The sequence below is a fragment of the Budorcas taxicolor genome, chromosome 2, assembly GCF_023091745.1.
Source record: "Budorcas taxicolor isolate Tak-1 chromosome 2, Takin1.1, whole genome shotgun sequence".
In the NCBI taxonomy this organism is placed as follows: Eukaryota; Metazoa; Chordata; class Mammalia; order Artiodactyla; family Bovidae; genus Budorcas; species Budorcas taxicolor.
Genome location: NC_068911.1, coordinates 9853602 through 9873235, shown reverse-complemented (window position 1 = coordinate 9873235; position 19634 = coordinate 9853602). Strand labels below are relative to the sequence as shown.

Below are 19634 nucleotides of genomic sequence, written 5' to 3'. Positions count from 1 at the left end.
CTACTATTCTTGCTGGGAAAATACCATAGACAGAGGAGGCTGGCAGGCTACAGTCCATGGGGTGGCAAAAAGTCAGACGTACTGAAGTGACTAAGCATGCATGCAACCTCAAAAACATAGATGCTAAAAATCTTACTAGGAGTAAACAGTAGTATTTTACCAATAAAACAATAGTAGTATTAGTGGTATAAATTAGTGGTATAAATGCTACTAGGAGTACTACTAGAAGTCATAAGTTTTGAATATTTATTGCTGCTAAGTCGCTTCAGTCGTGTCTGACTCTGTGCGACCCCACAGACAGCAGCCCACCAGGCTCCCCCATCCCTGGGATTCTCCAGGCAAGAACACTGGAGTGGGTTGCCATTTCCTTCTCCAATGCATGAAAGTGAAAAGGGAAAGTGAAGTCGCTCAGTCGTGTCCGACTCTTAGCGACACCATGGACTGCGGCCCACCAGGCTCCTCCATCCATGGGATTTTCCAGGCAAGAGTACTGGAGTAGGGTGCCATTGCCTTCTCCGGAATATTTATTACCTTAGTTTTTAATGGAATGTGCTTAATTTTAAGTTCACACACAATCTGATTGTTTAAATAAGGGCTGTGAATCTGGCTTGCAAAATTCCTGACAATTTCACAATTGGTTCTCATGAGCCAGCCTGGGCCAGCGCCAGCAACACCACTGGCCATGTCCCAGCCCACACCCTGGCAAGTGGCCCATCTGAGACCCATCTAAATTCTCTAGCCCCTGTGAATGAGAGACAGGAAGAGGAGCCAGAGAAGGACAAAGCCCCTGGCCTGTCTCCAGTGCTGGGAGCGGGTGGGCAGGACGCGAGAGGCAGGAAAACACTCCTCTTCTGTGGTCGGTACCTGGGAACCCTGCTGGGCATGGTGCTCCCCTGTAATCTAACCCTCTCCTGCGCCTTTAGCTGCTGTTTATATGCTGCCATGTTTCTGCCTGTTTAAAAAAGACTTTAATAAATTCTCCTCGTAAAAGATCCAAGCGATGTGGACACAGCAGGGGAAGGAGAGGTGGGACGAGTTGAGAGAGTCGCACTGAAGCATGCACATTACCACATGTAAAATAGATGACTCATAGGAATTTTCTCCATGACACAGGGAGCTCAAACCTGGTGCTCTGCGACAACCTAGAGGATGGGGTGGGAGGGAGATTCAGGAGGAAGGGAACAAGCGTATGCCTGTGGCTGACTCGTGTTAACGCATGGCAGAGACCAACACAATCAGTCTAGTTCAGTCGCTTAGTCGCGTCCGACTCTTTGTGACCCCATGGACTGCAGCACGCCAACACAATACAGTAAAGCAATTATTTTCCGATTAAAAATAAATAAAATTTTTAAAAAAGATCCAAGCGATATAAAAAGATGGAGAATGGGGAAAAAAAAAGATGGAGAATGAAGTTGGACCTCAGTTGTTCTCCCCTGTCCAGATCCCCTCTCTGGCTGCCAGACATGCCCTTCCAGCAGTTGCCTCCTCCTGGATGTCCTCCAGGACTTCACACTTGACATTCTGAGCCATAGTGACCCCACCTCTGTCCTCCCTATCTCAGGAGTGCCCCCACCCACCCATTTTCTCAGGCCACGAACCCTCATTGCTCCTCCCCTTTCCCCCCACCTCTCCACTCCCAATACAGTTATTCACCAAGACCTGGAAATTTCACAGAAGAAATAACTCCTAAATCCATACCGCCCTCAAAGGTCTCAGAGACCCCTTCTGAGACCTTCAAGTCCTTGAGATTTCACACCTTGCCCAGCAAAGAAGCTTCCAAAAGGGTTTCCCAGCCTCCAGTCTCCAGCCCCTAGCTTCAGGCCCTCTCCCACAGCCATCAGAGCAAGCTCCCTGAAGGCAAACCCACCACATCCTCATTCCCCCTGATTCACTTAACTCTAGATTTGGGGATCACTTTTTATGTTAACCTTTGGCTTTGATGAGAAGCCCACATTACTTGTGTAATAAAGTGAATAATGTGCAATAAAAAATAAAACAGAATATTTGAGAAAGAAAATAATAAAATAGGGAATGTCATCTGTGGCCAATTCCACAAGGAAATCATTTAGAAAGAAAAAAACTGACTCAGTGTCTTGTCATTCACAAAACAAAACCCCCCAAATAGTAAGCAGTTATATAAATTATGATCAAGTCTTGCAGATTATAAAGTCCTCTTTAAAAATAATTTTAAAAAAACTTTTTCTTTCAAGTGACAAGGGGAAGTGTTGATGATGTGATATTTGGTTAAAAGGGTTCAAGAGGGTCCCAAGGCAAAGTACATGGGCATGAATATCTAGGTGTGGGGGAAATGGGAACAGGGAACAGGATAAAAAGAAATCAACTTAAAAAAAATTGAGAGGCCTTGGAGGGACCCACAGTGGCAATATGACATGAACCAAGGGGCATGATGAAACCAGCCCTCTGCCCATGAAGGCCAAAGGGGATAAAGCATGTCTGTGAATGACCCATGGGGCTTCCCAGGTAGTTCTAGTTGTAAAGAGCCCACCTGTCAACACAAGAGACATAGAAAGGATGCAGGTTCGATCCCTGGGTTGGGAAAAACCCCTGGAGGAAGGCATGGCAATTCACTCCAGTATGCTTGCCTGAAGAATCCCACGGACCGAATCCCTAGACAGAATCCCCGGCAGGCTATGGTCCATGGGGTCCCAAAGAGTCAGACATGACTAAAGCAACTTAACACATACATAAATATTCCATAGAACGTAGTTCCACACAGTGTTTATAGGTCTCATGAAAACAAAACCTTAATCTCAAAATCAAACAAACTTGAGAAGCAGGGGCTAAAGCAAAGTTAAGGTGACTCTGCTGCAGGACTTGTCAGAGCCTTCAATGTGCAAATGAGCAGTGTGATGACTTAGGAGGGGCAGTGGTAAGGTGACTACATGATTTATCATCCAAAGCCAGACACTGTGGAGAGAAAGCCAGCGCTATGCATGCAGTATCATGCCGAGACTGCAAGCATAAGCCAGGGCTGTCCCAGGCAGTACCTGGTCACTCTGACCTAAAATTACAGCCTTTTTCCTCTCTGTGTCACTTAAGGAAACCCTGCCTGCCCATCAGACCAGCTCCGGCACAGCTCATGGGTGCTGCCACGGAGCTCCATTCTGCCTCGGTCTACACAGCCTGCCAGCCAAACTGCCAGGGTACACGTCTGCACTGCTCCACCCACAACACAAGTCCTGGAAGCAGGGGCCACACAGACCGCTTCTCCAGCCCAAGCCCCAGGACGGGGCTCAAATGCAGCCTGGCCAAGACCCTGACCTCCGCTCCGCGGTGAACCTGAAGCAACACACACAAATGCCCCACAAACCCCACAGCAGCTTCCTGCTCCAAGACCCCTGCTCTCCCAGCAGGCACTCAGCACAAAGGTCGAAAGGAAGGGATGGGGTCTCCAGAGCATTCCACAACGGCGCCAACTTTTCCCTTGCCCGCTCCACCTCCCATCAGCTCCTTGACAGCACCCGCCCATATCGTCTCTGGAGAGACCCCTCCCAACCCACCCTGCCCAAGGCAGGGCCCACCCTCTGTGGCCACCAAAAAGGCCCGGCATCTCCCCGGCTATGCTGTCCCCAGCCATCCATCCCCTGAAGAAGGGACCCTCTACCAGCCCGCTAGGGGCGGGTCCCAGCCCTAGGGATCACTCGGCATCCTTCCTGAGCCCAAGGGAACTCAGCAGCCCCCCTTCCATTCCCCTTACTCCCAAACCAGGTGGACAGAGCACCCACCCAGCAGACTCGTCTGGGCCCCCAGGGAGACAAAGACATGGGAGGCTTACCCTGGAAAGAGCAGAGCCAGGTCCCCATGGAGAAGCCCTGCTATGGCCACGCCAGCCAGGCGGGCGGGCACTGGCAGCTGGGCCCCTGCCCGCCCCTCCCTGCTCTCACCACCCCCCCCCTCCACCATTCCCGATCGATTCTGGGAGCATTAGGAGGCTGCCCTGCCCCCCGCCCGTCCGCAGTCCAGCCACAGAAAAGCTCAGCTTGGCTTTCCCTATCTAGAGGGCATAAAAAAAGTTTAGGATGTGGTTAGGGGAGGAGAGCAAGAGCGTTGACCTTGAAGGCAGTGCGTGCCGCCTGGGGCAGTGCACTAGCAAGGGCTGGAAGCTCCTGGTTCCGCCCAGGCTTGCACAGCATCTGGGACAAGTCAGTTAAAATGGGCATGATGCCACCTACCCTCCTAGGGGGGACATCTCAGGTGGCGCTAGTGATCAAGAATCTGCCCGCAGTGGAGGAGATGCAGGAGACTTGGGTTCGATCCTTGGGTCAGGCAGATCCCCTGGAGGAGGGCATGGCAACCCACTCCCGTATTCTTGACGGGAGAATCCCTGGACAGAGGAGCCTGGCGGGCTATTGTCCATGGGCTCACAGAATGGGACACGACTGAAGTAACTGAGCACACACGCACGCACGCAAGCACACACACACACACAAACACACACAAACACACACACCCTTCTCAGGAACATGGGGACCGAGCTGAGAGACACAGACTTCCAGGGTGGAGTGGAGGGGGTCGGTGTCTAGGACTAGAGGCCAGCTGTGAAGCTGTGTGAATGCCCCATCCCAGGCATGGCTGGTGCTCACGTCTGGAGCACCCACAGGGTGTGGGGGCACCCGGGCCCCAGCTCAATAAGCCAGACCTGAAAAGCTCTGTGCCGCTTGGGGGAGATCACAGAATAAGAGGTATACCCTGTCCCGAGTGGGCACTCCTTGTGTGAAGGGAAAGGCCATGCACACCCGTCCTTGGTCTCCTGTCCCCGACGCTCCAAATGTGGAAAGGCCCCAGGCCCACAGGTCACACAGATCTCATCCTAATGCAGAGAGATGGCTCCTCCCACCCTGCCCACCAGCCCCAGGTCTGAGCAGAGCGTGGGACTGGACGCAGCACTCCACCCAGCCCAGCCGCCTTACCCCTGGTAGGGGGCAGTGGGTGCCGGCAGCCTGAACCAGCTTTTTTTTAAAATTTCTTTCTTTATATTTTTTTAGCTGCACTGGATCGTCGTTGCTGCGCTCAGGCTTTCTCTAGTTGCAGTGTACAGGCTTCTCATTGCAGTGGCTTCTCTTGTTGCGGAGCACGGGCTCTAGAGAGCTCGGGCTTCAGCAGTTGTGGTGCATGGGCCCAGCCGTTCCACAGCATGTGGGATCTTCTGGACCAGGAATCGAACCCGTGTGCCTTGCATTGGCAGTTGGACTCTCAACCACAAGTCCACCAGGGAGGTCTCCTGAGCTGGCTTTAGATGTGTCTCACAACCCCAGTCCTGCCACTCTCTGGCCCTGTAACTCGGGGCAACTCAGCTGAGAGCTCAAAGCCTCAGTTTTGTCACCTTTAAAATGGACAGAAGAGCAGTTCTTCTCACTGGCTAAAGAGGCGTGAAAAGCCACCTGCTGCTGGGCTGGCTTGTAACAAAGCAAGTGTCAAACGCTAGATGGGACATCTCTGGGGCTGGACCACAGTGTGAGGGATGCAAGAGGGGAGAGACCCTCCAAGGACCCACCTGCCCCAGTTGGGGGCAAGGGCAGAAGACCTCAATGGTGGTTTGTGGTCTGTCCCTTTGCTCAGCCGCCCTTGAGTCTCCTCCAGGTCCCCACGGCCAGTCCTTCTTGTTCCAGAGGGACACCCACGGCCTGGCCTGGCCTGCCCCCGACCTGAGGCTCAGAGGCGGACCCAGAAGGCCAAAGGGTCCCGTGCAAGCCCACTGTGGTCCCATCTTTCCCATGATGGCCCAGCAGTGTTGGACCAACCAGGGCTGCTCCTGACCCACAGTGAGGACCGTCACCAGCAGCATCTGGGGGCCTGAAGGCCTGAAATCCCCCCGTGTCTTCCTCAGGCCCAGGATAGAGCCCCAACCCCCAGGGAAGCTGGGTCTCAGCACCCCATCTCCCTTCCAGTCCTGCTCCTACCCTGGCCCATTCACAACCCTCCAAGGACCCCTCAAGCTGCTCTCCCTCCGTTCTAGTCCTCAGAGACTTCAAGACACAGAATCTTTCCATGATGCCCTTCCCCTGACCTCAGCTGGGCAGCTTCCTGCTCGTCAGCTCAGATCTTCGCAGCCAGTGTCACCTCCTGAGCGAGGATCCCCCCCTCGGCCCCCCCCGATCTGAAGCAGCCTCCAGGGGTTCCATCCCATCTGGCTGGGCTCCCCTGACCTCGAGGCCCATCCAGGTCTTGGTCCACTGGTGGGCCCCAGACTGCCATCCTGTGCACCTGCCCTGACCACCTCTGGGCCACCTCCTGGTATGGGAGACCCCCTCCCACGTTCCCCTCCACCCAAGGCCATCCTCTCCCTGTGTGTCACCACTCTGGGAACCGACACAGGCTGGGGTGGGCTGGGGCATCAGTCCAGGCCTGGCCCTTGGCAGACCCTCTGCCCAGAGGCTGAGCTCATACTTTGGGAGGCTGCCACTGCCCTGATTCCCAGAGCAACTGCCCCCTCCAACCACTGCCAGGCTCCAGCTTCTGCCAGACCCTCTCTTGGCGCCCCAGTGCCTACCCCCAGAGTCCCAGTGTCCCCTTGGGGACGGGCACCTTCAGCACCTTGGAGAGCCGATGGCCAGCTCCATCGCATGGGTGAGGGAGCCCATGGGCCAATAGGAGTTGGGGGCAGGTACCGTCCTCCCCTGCTGCGGCCCCCAATCCCAGCTCTGCGGGGACTCTTGTTATGAGACCTGGAGCTATGCCAAAAACGCCTCCCTCCCCCTCTCACAGGGTCCTCGCCCTGGCCAACAACTCCCTCCCCCAGCCCGGGGTCTGTGTCTCTCTGACCTGCAAAGGCACCAGCTGCCAGAGCAGGAAGGAGGGCGGCACACAGCACAGCTGCCCCCTTTGGCCACCAGTGTGTCCCTTGGCAGGGGGCGTGGCTCCTGATCGATCGAGCATTCACGGAGTAGCACCCCCTCTCCCCAGAACAAACCCCCCTGCAGAGCTGGGGTCCAGGAAGACCACCCAGGCCCCACCTTCAGGGGCTCCCACACCAGGGAGACCAGGAGGCAACCAGCTGGCCCCACAGTGTGGTCCGATCCCCTTGCCTCCAGGGACCACAACGATGGAGCCGTTCAAGACGAGACGGCAAAGATGACACTGCCTTGGCAGGGGGCACGTGCCACAGAAGGCAATGAAATGCCCAGCGGTCAGATGCAGGTTTGGATACAAACCATGCCTCGACTGCTTGAAACACCACGTGCAATAGGAAAGAAGACCAGAAGGAAATAGAGGAGGACGGGTGTGCGGGGGTGTGATTAGGTTAAATGGAGGAGTAATGGGAGTTTCTTCTTTTATGACTCAGATCTTTCCGTAATGAGATTATGGATGGTTGAAAGGAAAAGAAATGACTCTCTAATGAGCCTTGTGCCTGCAGGCACTTCACTTTTATTAACTCAGTTGATTCCATGAGAGAAATGTTATTATCCCATTTGCGGCTCTGAGAGGTCAAGTAACTCTTTCAAGGTCACACAGCAGGGGCAGAGCTAGGAGGGATGTGAGAGCTGGATCACAGCCAGAACTCAGGCCTCTCTAGATCAGAGCGGGGGCAAGGAGGAAAGAATATAGAATGTGCCGTGGGCTCTCTTGAAGAAGGAAGAGGGTCAGCAAGGGGCCTCTCTTGAGCCCTTCTCCAATCAGTGTGTGTGTGTGTGTGTGTGTGTGTGTGTGTGTGTGGACGTGCGAGCACACTCAGTTGTGTCCGACTCTTTGCGACCCCATGAACTGCAGCCCACCAGGCTTCTCCGCCCATGGAATTTTCCAGGCAAGAGTACTGGAGTGGGCTGCCATTTCCTTCTCTAGGGGATTTTCCTGACCCAGGGATGGAACCCACATCTCTTGTGCCTCCTGCACTGGCAGGCGGGTTCTTCACCTGCTGAGCCATCATGGAAACCCCCTCCAATCAAGGGGCTACACAACTCCCACCCACACTGGACCGAGCTCAGCCCACTTGGTGCCTCTGTCCAGGCTCTTCCTCCAGGTCCCACGTCACCCGCCTTCACATTTACATTCCTCCAGCCTCCAGGCTCCAGGAAGTCTTCCCTGCAGCCCACTCATGGTGGTCAGTCCCTTGACCTCTCACAGCCCTGGCAGTGAGTGCAAACATCCTCACCTGGGTGACCACATGCCTCCTCGCCCATCTCCTCCATCCCGTTCTTAACCCCTGCAACCCTCTCTCCTAGCTTGAAGGATGCTTGGCAACACCCAGATGTTCTCTGCTATAATAACATCTTCCAACAGGTCCAATCACAGTTAAAACAAACCCAGTCCCCCTGCCCTTCATCACCTGCCTCTGCCGCCCTCCCCAACCTCATACTCCTCATTTCCCAATTCCCTCTATCATACTCCTTTCGATTGAAAATTTCCCAGCAGCTTCCCACCGTCAGGATGGAAGTGAAACTCCCTGTATAACCCCAACTTGTCCCCCACAATCAGTCTACCCCTATCTCACTGGCACACCTCCCACTGGTCATATTGTAGCCACACTCACTTTTTTCGCCTCCCTTATACTCACCACGCTCTCTTCTGCCACTGGGCCTTTGCACGTCCTATTCCCTCTGCCTGGAATGCCTTCCCCTCCTCTTCTAGTAAACCGTCACCCTCAGACCTCAGCTCACACGTGCCCTCCTCAGGGAAGGTTTTGACCTTTGGGACCATGTCAGGCCCTGGTTAGAGGACCTCATGATACTTAGCACCCCGCCCCCAACCAGGCCGGCAGTCCCCTAAGGGCTGGGACCACATCCAGTTTTGCTCAAAATGAGAGTCCAGTGGTTAGGACTGCATCCACAGAGCAGGCCCTTGATTTATATTTGTTGAGTGAACAGGGTATCTACAGCCATTTATAAATGATGGACATGCGAGATTTTTAGTGACATGAACAAATCCACTTGATCATGTTAAAAGGGAAAAGCACATTTTCAGGTTGTATTTGCAACGTGATTGCAAACAGCTAAGAGAAACGTGAAAAGGTAAAAACCAAAGTAATAATACCAGGCTGGCCAAAAAGTTTGTTTGGGTTTTACTGTTATATCGTAAGGAAAAACCTGAATGAACTCTCTGGCCAACCCAACAGTTTCCTCTAGAGACGATGACTGGCAATTTTACCATCAAACTTTAACTAGTACACAGTGGACTATCTTACTTTTGTCACCAGAAAAAGGCAACAGCTAACAGCTGTCCTCAACCCATTTGCCTTCAGAGCTGGTGCCTCCAGCCAGAGCACTCGGCCTTAGTCCTGCCCTGCGGGCACCCTGTGCCCACCCACAGGAAGTTACATAAGCAAAGCAAGGTCAAGGGCATGGGTCTGAGTGGCACACAAGAACGCTGGTGGGAAGATGGGGACCATCTCAGACCCCAGAAGGGGAATGAGTGGGCGCAGAGAGGTTGGCAGAGGTTGGAGCATGAATAGGGCTGTGTCTTCCAGGCTGAGTGATGTGGGCAAGGTGCCATGCCTCCCCGGGCTTCCACTGTCTCGTCCCTAAGGGAAGGCAACAGTGGTACCTGCCTCCTGGAGCTGGAAGAGTGTCAAAAGGAACAACGAACCCAAAGCCTGTGTCGCTGCCCATCACTAGTTAATTTTCAGAGGGATGTGGGCAGACATCAAGAAGAACTTCCCAGAACCACTGGCCTCCAGGCTGGTCAGGAAGTGGCTCAAGTCCTTTCAGCTCTTCCAGAAGAACCACTACCCGCCACCCCCGTCCAGCCCCTCACCCCTCTACCCTCGGCCCTACGCACCTTCCTTAGAGCCAGTGGGCGCCACGGTGGTAGAGGCCGAGGCTGACCCAGTGGACGTCCGCCCCATGGGGCTTGAGTGCTTCCCCCCACGGCCGGGGGGCTTCAGGCCGCTGGGCTTCTGCATGGTGGTGCCACTGGGTGGGCACAGAAGGTCCGCGCGGGTCACGTGCTCTCCTCCATGGCCACTCACCTGTGGGCAGACAACAGGAGGGACGACATCACGTCACCAGATGACATCACATCCCTGGCCCCGCGAAGCAGAGACCACGGTCAACCCCATTTTCCAGATGGGGAAGCTGAGGCACAGAGAAGTGGTCACAGGCGGGGGCTGTGCATGGGCAGATGTAGGCACTTGCGTCCTGGTCTGCAGGGCTCTCAGTCCGGCTCGCTCTCTCTGCCCAGGTCCTGGGCCCAGGAGGTGAGAATCGAGAGTGAGCTGGCGCGGGGGTCTGCGGCACTGGCTGTATTAACCCCAGACGCCCCAGAGCAGGACCACGTGGGTCATCACAGCCACCGACAGCTGAATGCGGCTCTCACCACCAGAGCACAGGCCGGCAGGTTCTGACATGCAGGGCAAGCCGGTGGGTCACTCCCCAGTGGACCCCAGACCCTCTAGGACTAGCCAACAGCTCACATCCTTCTCGATGTGGGTGGACAAAGCAAGATCTAATTTAATCAACCTGCTTCACCACGCAGGCCACATGCCAGCTATTGAGTCCAGCACCCACCCACCCCATCCCTAGTGCAGGGACACACCCACACCCAGAGAAGCTTATACCTGCCCCAACCTCGCATGAGGACGGACTCAGCATGCCCTCTGCCCGCCCTCCCACCGTTACAGACCCTGCTTTTATGACTAAGCAGAGAAGAGTGCGATGCACACAGCTTGCAGGGCACTAGAGTCTGACAAAGGGGACTCCTGAGAGGGGAAGTCCCCGTATCCATGGTGATCAGTTCAGGGTACCAGGTGACAGCAAGATGGGCCTGGCTGCAGTGGGGGTTGGGGGAGCAGAAAGGACGGGCCCACTACTCTACCCTCACTGCACTGTGCGTGCTCCCTCTCTTTTATGAGGTGTCCGTGGAGGACTCACCACCCGCTGGGCCCTGTCCTGCCCCCAGAGCCGCAGGCAGGATGTGCCCTCTGCCTTGGGGGGCACACTGTCCAGTGGGGAGAGGGAATACAGAGCACCACGGACGGATAGAGGATTTGGGAAGAAAGCATCAACCCCCCAGGGGTGCCGTATCTCATCCCAATCTTGGACATAGAACGCTATTCCTTTTTAGAGAACGTTTTTCTCCATTCTTTTTTTTCCCCCCAATTTAAAAATTTTATGATTTAGTTTTTATTTTTGGCTGCACTGGGTCTTCATTACTGCACTCGGGCTTTTCTCTAGTTGTGGCGAGGGGGGGGCCTTCTCTCCAGTTGCAACGTTCAGGCTTCTCTTGTCGTGGAGCACAGGCTCTAGGGCACATGGGCTCGGCAGTGGCAGCTCCCGGGCTCGGCAGTGGCAGCTCCTGGGCTCTGGAGCACAGGCTCAATAGTTGTGGCGCACGGGCTTAGTTGGTCCAAAGCCTGTGGGATCTTCCCAGACCAGGAATCAAATCGGTGTCCCTGCACTGCCAGGTGGATTCTTTGCCACAGAGCCGCCGGGGCGATCCCCTTCTCTCCATTCTTGACGCATTATGATCTATGTGTGCACACTAAGTCGTGCCGACACAACTGGCTCTGTACAACCCCATGGACTGCAGCCTACCAGGCTCCTCTGTCCACGGGATTCTCCAGACGAGAGTACTGGAGTAGGCTGCCATGCCCTCCTGCAGGGAAATCTTCCTGAACCAGGGATCAAACCTGCATCTCTTATGTCTCCTGCTTGGCAGGTGCGTTCTTTACCACTAGTGCCACCTGGGAAGCCCCATATGCCTTATGTGAGCTGACCCCAAACCCCCACACCTAGAGTCGACACATGACCCAGGCCTGGCCAGAGCCCTGTGGTTAGCTGAAGGAAGGTGGTGTGACCCAAGGAGCATCAGGGCCCGGACTCTGGTTGGAAGCTTTGGGAAGAGGTGCTGTTCTTGTTCTGGGGCTGCCTGGCTGTGGGATGAAAGCCAGGAGCTGCAGGGATACCACATGGCAGAGCCTGCCAGGGAGCAGCGCCAGCACAGAGAAAGCAGAGCCGAGTCCCAGGATTCGGAGGGCCTGGATCCAGCTGAACCTGAAGGTGGTCCCTTGAGCCCTTCACTCACATCAGCCAACAAATCCTCACACACACACAGGCACTGTTATATCTTTTTGCCTAATTCTCTTTGAGGGACACCTGCAATTGACTTCCCAGGTGAGGCAGTGGTAAAGAATCTACCTGCCAATGCAAGTGACGTGGGTACGATCCCTGGGTCTAGAAGATCCCCTGGAGGTGGGCATGGTAACCCACTCCAGTATTCTTGTCTGCATGGACAGACAAGCCTGGCAGGCTACAGTCCATGGGGTTGGAAAGAGTCAGACACAACTTAGCCACTGAGCATACATGCACATCACTCACAATCAAATAAATTCTGACTAATACAGAAGCCAACCCACAGTGCTCCCAGCAGGAATATGCAAAGTGTTCCCAGAACGGCTCTCGGGCCAGCAAGATGAGCCAGCAACGCTATTACCCACCCTGGCACAGCCATGGGAAGAGTCAGCTCCTCACACAGGGCGGCTAGACATCAGAGCAGAGGAAAATGACCTCCCCTAAGCCACAAAATGGTGGCACCTACACGCCTAAGTGGGCTGATGGGAGCAAGGCATATGTGCTAGCCTTGACCTGCCCGCCCCCCCCAGAATCCACCAAATTCAGCATTCTAACCACCTGCTGCTGCTGCTAAGTCGCTTTAGTCGTGTCCGACTCTGTGCGACCCCATAGATGGGAGCCCACCAGGCTCCCCCGTCCCTGGGATTCTCCAGGCAAGAACACTGGAGTGGGTTGCCATTTCCTTCTCCAATGCATGAAAGTGAAAAGGGAAAGTGGAGTCGCTCATTCGTGTCCAACTCTTAGCGACCCCATGGACTGCGGCCCACCAGGCTCCTCTGTCCATGGGATTTTTCAGGCAAGAGTACAGGAGTGGGGTGCCATTGCCTTCTCCGTCTAACCGCCTGACCAACTACCTAATACCCCAGGAATTCTGGGGCCCAGGAGTCACTTGCTGTTAGGCATGGGTCAAGCTACAAATCATGTATCTAATAAATGTCACCCATCACCAACATATAAAGAATGTTTGGACTCCTGGTGGTTTAGTGGTTGAGGATCCACTGCCAATGCAGGGGACACTGGTTCGATCCCTAGTCCAAGAAGATTCCACCCACAACTAGTGGAGCCTGCGTGCCCTAGAGCCTGTGCTCCGCAACAAGAGAAGCCACCGCAATGCGAAGCCCTCGCACCACAACTAGAGAAAAGCCCCACGTGCAGCAACAGACCCAGGGCAACCACAAATAATTAATAGATGACTTTTGACAGCTTACTAACAAGACCTAATAAACAAAATGAACAAAAGAGCTGAATACCCACTTCACCAACGAAGATGTGCAAACAGCAACAAGCACGTGGAAAGATGGCCAACATCCTCAGTCACGAGCGTAATACGGATCAAAACCACAATGCGATACCACTTCACGCCGACTGGAGCGGCTAACATCAGAAAAACCGGCAATATCCAGTGCTGATGACGATGTGGAATAATCAGAACAGATTGTTGGGAAAGATGAAAAGTGGTGCAGACCGCACCTGCCTCTGACTGCAGATGCAGAACCCAACTGTACTTTTTTTGGGCCATGCCATACGGCATGGCCACCAGGGCTTCCCCGGTGGCTCAAAACAGTAAAGCTTCTGCCTGCAATGCGGCAGACCTGAGTTTGACCCCTGGGTTGGGAAGATCCCTTGGAGAAGGGAATGGCAACCCACTCCAGTGTTCTTGCCTGGAGAATACCATGGACAGAGGAGCCTGGCAGGCTACAGCCCATAGGGTTGCAGAATCGGACACAACTGAGCGACTGACATTTCCACTTTCCTGCAGCATGTAGGACCTTATTTCCCCAATCAGGGATTGAACACACACCCCCTGCATTGGAAGGCAGAGTCTTCACCACTGAACCACCAGGGAAGTCCTTGACTACAGATATAGGCAACAATATTGAATGAGCCTCCAAAAACACTATGCCAAGTGAAAGAAACCAGACACAAAAGACTACATATTGTTTGAAATCTGAAAACTATAGACACAGAAAGATCAGCAGTTGCTGGACGTTGGGCAGGGACTGACTCCAAATAGGCACAAGAGAACATTCTGGGTGGTAGAAATATTCTAACCCTGAACTGTGGTGATGGCTGCCCACCCATATGTTTATACTAAAAGTCATCAAACTACATTTAAAATGGATAGATTTAATGGTAGGTAAATTAGATCTCAACTTTTAAAATCCATTAAAAAAAAAAATTCCTGAAGACTCCCCACAGAAATTAGTGCAAATAGCCCTCAAGGTCCTCCTCACACCCTACACGGCCCTCCCTTGCCCACTCCACTCCAGCCACACTTGCTCACACTAAGCATGTCCTGGCCTCAGGGCCTTTGCACATGCTGTTGTCTCTGCCTGGAGTGCTTTTCCCTCAGATATGCAGAGTGCTGCTCATCTCCTTCAAGCACCTGCTCCAGCGTCCCCTTGTAAGAGGACAAGCCCACCCCAGGCCTCCCCTGCTTTGTATTTCTCTACTGCCTGAGGATAGGACTTGAGTCCATTTTGTTTCCTGTGGTATCCTTGGTCCTGATGCAGGCCTGGTGCCTACAGGTGCTCGGTGAATCACTTGAGTGGTTAATGACACCGGCTTATAGCAATGAAAGGCCCAGGAGGCTCCCCTCACCTCCCCAGCGCCCAGCTTTCAGGACTGAGTGGCTTGTAATGATCAACCCAGCTGGCCGTCTGACACCGCAGCTTTTCAGGCAGCTGGTCCACTCACTAGCTTGCCTGCCCTCTGAGACAAGGACCAGGCGTTAAAACTCTGTCTGGCATTCCAGCCTCCCCAGCCAGCCTCACTGACGATGACCCTGCATTTCCTCACCACTCGCCTGACACTCCCGCACGTCCCAGACTCTTCCTGTGCCTTTTTCTCCCACCTGCTTCACTTCGCACATTCCAGCCACATATGAAACACTTGGCCCAATGCCTCCTCCTCCAGGAAGTCCCCCAGGACCTTTGACCCACAGAGGCTTGAGGATCACACACTGAGCCAAGAAGAGAGGATACTGTTCTCCTATTTTCATCTGCCTCCTGGGAGCCCTCCTGTGGCCCAGGTGGGGCCACAGTCTCCTCTCTGGGAATCCCAGCTTCAGCACGGTACCTGGCACAGAGCTCGTGATTCAGAAACCCCATAGGACAGCACATTTGCTGTGGCTCAGAGAACAAATCTCCAGGGATATTGCTCTCAGGGGAGGCTTCCAGAGGCTCCTCTGCCTTCCTGCCCTCCCAGGCCCTGATGGACCCAGGAGCATCCAGTATGAGGAACCTACTATGTGCCAGACCATACACCCTGGTGAGGCAGTGGGCATCCTACAAGTGAATATCTGATGTGCAGGAAGGTCCGAAGAGGCACCTAAAGCCACAGACCACTCAGCAGCCCAGCGGGAGTCAGACCCAGGTCCGCCCCGCCTCCCCGCGCTGCCTGGACCAGGCCTGGAATAACATTTGTGAGACCCCTGGCCTCTGGGGAGGGCGCCCACGTGCCTCACTGACAAAGGAGACCGGAAGAGAGCAGAACCCAGGCGGTGTAACCCAGTCCCGGGAGGGCTGGGGCCAGGGGAGGAGAGGCCCGCCGCCCACCCCCAGCAGCACCCCAGCCCCCGTGCAGGGCTCCAGCGCTGGGGGAGCATGGCGAGGGGGAAATGGAACAGGAAGAGGGGGAGGAGGGCCCTTTATGACTCAGGCCCGCTCGTGGGATACAGGAAGAGAGGGGTTTCTTGGAAAAAGCTGGGCCGTGGGGACACACTGGCCTCTGACCACGCTGCAGCCGATGGGGGAGGCCTGGGAGGAAGTATTGCTTTCAGTCTCACGGAGCCCAAACTCTAGACCCATCACGAATAGCTGTAGGGCCCTGGCTGGGTGTCAGCCTCAGCGTCATCACCTGTAAAATGGGAGGGAACACTGCTGCCACGTGGGGAGCACGGACGTGCAAGGCCGCGGAGGCAGCCCCACGAGGCTGCCTCTGTGCCCAGCACACAGGCTGTGCAGAAGGGGCAGCGTCTCTACGATCCGGTCTGTTATGTTCTCCGCAGGCCTGGAACACACACGCCGCCTCCCCCTGCGACCCGGGGCCACAAGAAGGCAGGCATCGCAGAGGCGGGCGAGGGTGGGCGGCATTCAGACTAACAGGCCCCCTTTGTGGCGCCTTCAATCGCCATTGACCGAAGACAAACCGGGCTGCATTTCAGGGTTTCCATTTCAGCTGTCCCCTGGGGTGGCGGGCAGCAGTTTGCGGGGCAGGGGTTGGGGTGGGGGGGATGGGGCCCAAGAACTTTCTGCCAAGCGGAGGCCCAGGGTGCAGCCCGGCAGATGGGGGAAAGGTGCCAAATAGGACAGTGGAAAGCCCATGCCCTCGTGCCAGCATTGCCCAAAGGGCGCGGGAGGCGGCACCAGGAAGTGGGCTCCCAGGACCAGACCTCAGCTCAGCCATCAGCTGCACCCTGGGCTCTCCTGCTGGAGGGCAGCCCTCCCCTCCACCCAACAGAGGCGGCTCTTGGGGTGGGGTGGGGGAACGGGGGAGGGGCTGCGCCACCTCCCCACCCCCACGGATCCCCGCGGCCGGGTGCCCAAGCTCCCCCTGCTCCTCTGAGCCACGTGGCAGCCAGAGATGTACTCAGCGTGGCCCCCTGCCAAAGGCTGGGGACCACAACAGTGCCACGGGTGGGGTGGGGGAGGGGAGGAAGAGTGCGGTAACCGGGAGAACGGGGTGGGGGCTGCCAGACCCCACCCTGCCAAGTCGACCAAACAGCTGAGGATTTAGAGTGCTTACAATGGGGCGGGGGTGGGGGCGGGTATCCAGGGACTGAAAGGGACGCTTGGCTGGCGGGGGTGGGGTGGGGTGAGAGTCTCCCAGTGGTGGGGATAAAGCGCCAGGGAAGACATCGAGCAAAGAATCCAACAGTTTGCATGGGCCTTTTTTTTCTCTTGGAAAACACAAAGAAATCAGCTTTATTATGTCAAGTATGTATATATGTTGTAGAGAATTTCTAATCAAATCCTTTCAAGTTTTTTGCTGTTTCATTTTTCTACACCTCTGAAGAATATTTAATGTTTTAAAAAACTGTATTATTGGAGTATAACTGCTTGATGATGTGCTAGTTTCTGCTGTACAACAAAGTAAAGGATACACACAGGCTCTCCCTCCTGAGCCCCCCGCCCCCTGCCAATCCCACCCCTCTAGGCCGGCGCAGACCCCGGGCGGTGTTCCCTGTACTACACAGCAGCTTCCCACCAGCTGTTCATTTTTACTTTTTGATTTTATTTGGAGACAATTACTTTACAATATTGCGATGGTTTCTGCCATCCATCGATATGAGTTGGTCACAGGTATACCTGTGTCCCCTCCATCCTGAAGCCCCCTCCCCAGCTGTCTTACACACGGCAGGGTGTACGCGTCAGTGCTACAGTCCCAATCTGCCCGACTCCCCTGCCCCCCTTGGCCACATGTCCACTCTCCAGGTCTGCGTTTCTATTCCTACCCTAAAGATAGGTTCGTCTGTACCATTTTTCTAGATTCCATATATATGTGCGTTAATATACGATATTTTTTTTTCTTTTTGACTCACTTCCCTGTGTGTCCAGATGAGCATTTTAGCGAAACCTCCAGGACCCGCTGAGGATGAGGGGGATGGGGGCTGCTGCGACAGACAGGGACTCCAGGAGGCCTGAACTGAGACAGAGGCAGGGGCTGCAGGGGACAGAGAGGGGACAGACGCTGAGCAGGTGGCAAACAGTGGTGGGGGGGGTGGGAGGAGGCGGGGTAGGGAGGGCTAAGGAAAGGATGGCGGGAGAGTCAATGCCAGGAGGGACCTGGGAGAAGGGAGGGGCTGGGGCGGCGGGGGGGCTCATTTAGGTGGGAAGTGACGGGGGTCTGGGGCGCCCACCCGGTGTGCAGGGTCAGGGGCTGGAGGGGAAGAAGAAAGGGACCCCGGGCACCAAGCTGAGGGCACCCAATGACAGCAGGGCGTGAGCAGGCCAGCTTTTGAGGAGACAGGTGGGGCCTCCCAGTCGCAGGGAAATGCAAATCCAAGCCGCCAGGAGATCCTGTTTCCCACCCAATCAGATGGGCGCAAAGGCAAAGAGCCAGGTGATACCAAGTTGCTGGAAAGGCCTCAGGGTAGAGGTCACCAGTGGGCACCGGGAAGGGAGGGGGGGCAGGGAGCCATGCGGGTGCAGAGGACACCCAACCACGGACCTTGGCAGAGTGTCCAGGAGGCACCTCCGTGGTGCTAATCCACAGCACCCCCAGCAAATGTGGCTTGAGGGATGGGGCTGGGGCGGGGCACGTGGGGGCTTAATTTCTATGTTTTTTAATGCAGGAGGCCTGGGCACGATCCTTGGGTTGGGAAGATCTCCTGGAGAAGGGAATGGCTACCCACTCCAGTATTCTTGCCTGGAGAATCCCCATGAACAGAGGAGCCTGGTGGGCTACAGTCCGTAGCGTCGCAAAGAGCCTGACATGCCTGAGCAAGTAACACTTTCACTTTTCATTATTTATTTGGCTGAGCTGGGTCTTTGATGCAGCACTCTCAATCTTCAATTTTCCTTGTGGCATGCGGGATCTCTTTAGCTGGGCATGTGGGACCTAGTTCCCTGACCAGGGATCAAACTTGGGCCCCCCTGCATTGGGAGCGCAGAGTCTTAGCCACTGGACTGCCACACACAAGCCCTGCTTCATTAGTAAGAGTTGCTTCTTTCAGTCCTGCATGCTCTACATGGGAGTTCACTGTGCCCTGTCTATTCTTCTGAATGCCTAAAATATTTCAAAACATTAACATTTTATTTTTATTTATTTTTAGGCTGCCTGGTGAGGCATGCAGAATTTCGTTCCCCGGTCCGGGATCGAACCCGTGCCCCCTCCAATAAAAGTGTGGATTCTTAACCACTGGTCTGCTAGAGAAGTCCCTCAAAATACTTTTTAAATTAAAAAAACATTTTTTTTAAAGATAGACATAAGGAGAGAGGGAAAGAAAAGTTTCCCCCTCCCATGCACACTCACCAAGAGGAATGGGGGGCAGGCCCCAGAGTGAACCCCGGGTGCTGACCCTAGGCTCCATATGGTGGGCCCTTATACAAGCATAGTATGGGTGCCCCCAGCCCTGGCCCACTGGGCACCCCAATACTCACACCTGCACTAGAACCCCAGTGCTACCCAACCCCCAAATCCAGTGTGTCCACCGCCCCCATGAGCCTCCACCCAGCCGGTACCCACTGCCTGTCCCATCCTGCTGGGGAAGGAGGCCATTTGTTTGCATGTGACTGAGGCTCGGGAAATTTCAGCCAGTGGTGAAGCTGGAATCCCCACGGGCAAGTGGAGAGTGGGGTACCCTCCCTGTGAGCCCTGCCAGCTCAGAGCAGCCGCCCCTGAGGCCTGGGAGGGCTAGGGCGGTGGGGCCTGTCTGCCTGTGCCCCCAGCCCCACACCCGCCCCTGCTCTCACCCAGTGGGGAGACCACAGGGCAGAATGTGTCAGCCCAACATTCACACAGCCACCGGCTAGCAGCAGGACACTCCAGGAAGCATGGGGCAGCAGTGGGCCCCGTCTGGAGTCCGAGTTGCCCTGGGGACGCCTGGCAACCATTCAAAACCTGTGGAAGGGACCCAGCCCAAGCCTCACAGCTGCGCTAGGGCGGGAA

General features: G+C 55.2%; 1 protein-coding gene across 1 annotated transcript in view; it reads right to left on the bottom strand.

The window, feature by feature from the left end:
• The window catches only part of CLIP2 (CAP-Gly domain containing linker protein 2), a 53357-nt gene extending 43501 nt beyond the window's left edge, over positions 1 to 9856 (bottom strand). The window contains exon 1 of the mRNA XM_052663698.1: positions 9733 to 9856. Within this exon, the coding sequence (XP_052519658.1) occupies positions 9733 to 9856 (124 nt within the window). The remainder of the gene's footprint in view (positions 1 to 9732) is intronic.
• Positions 9857 to 19634: the final 9778 nt, after the last annotated feature.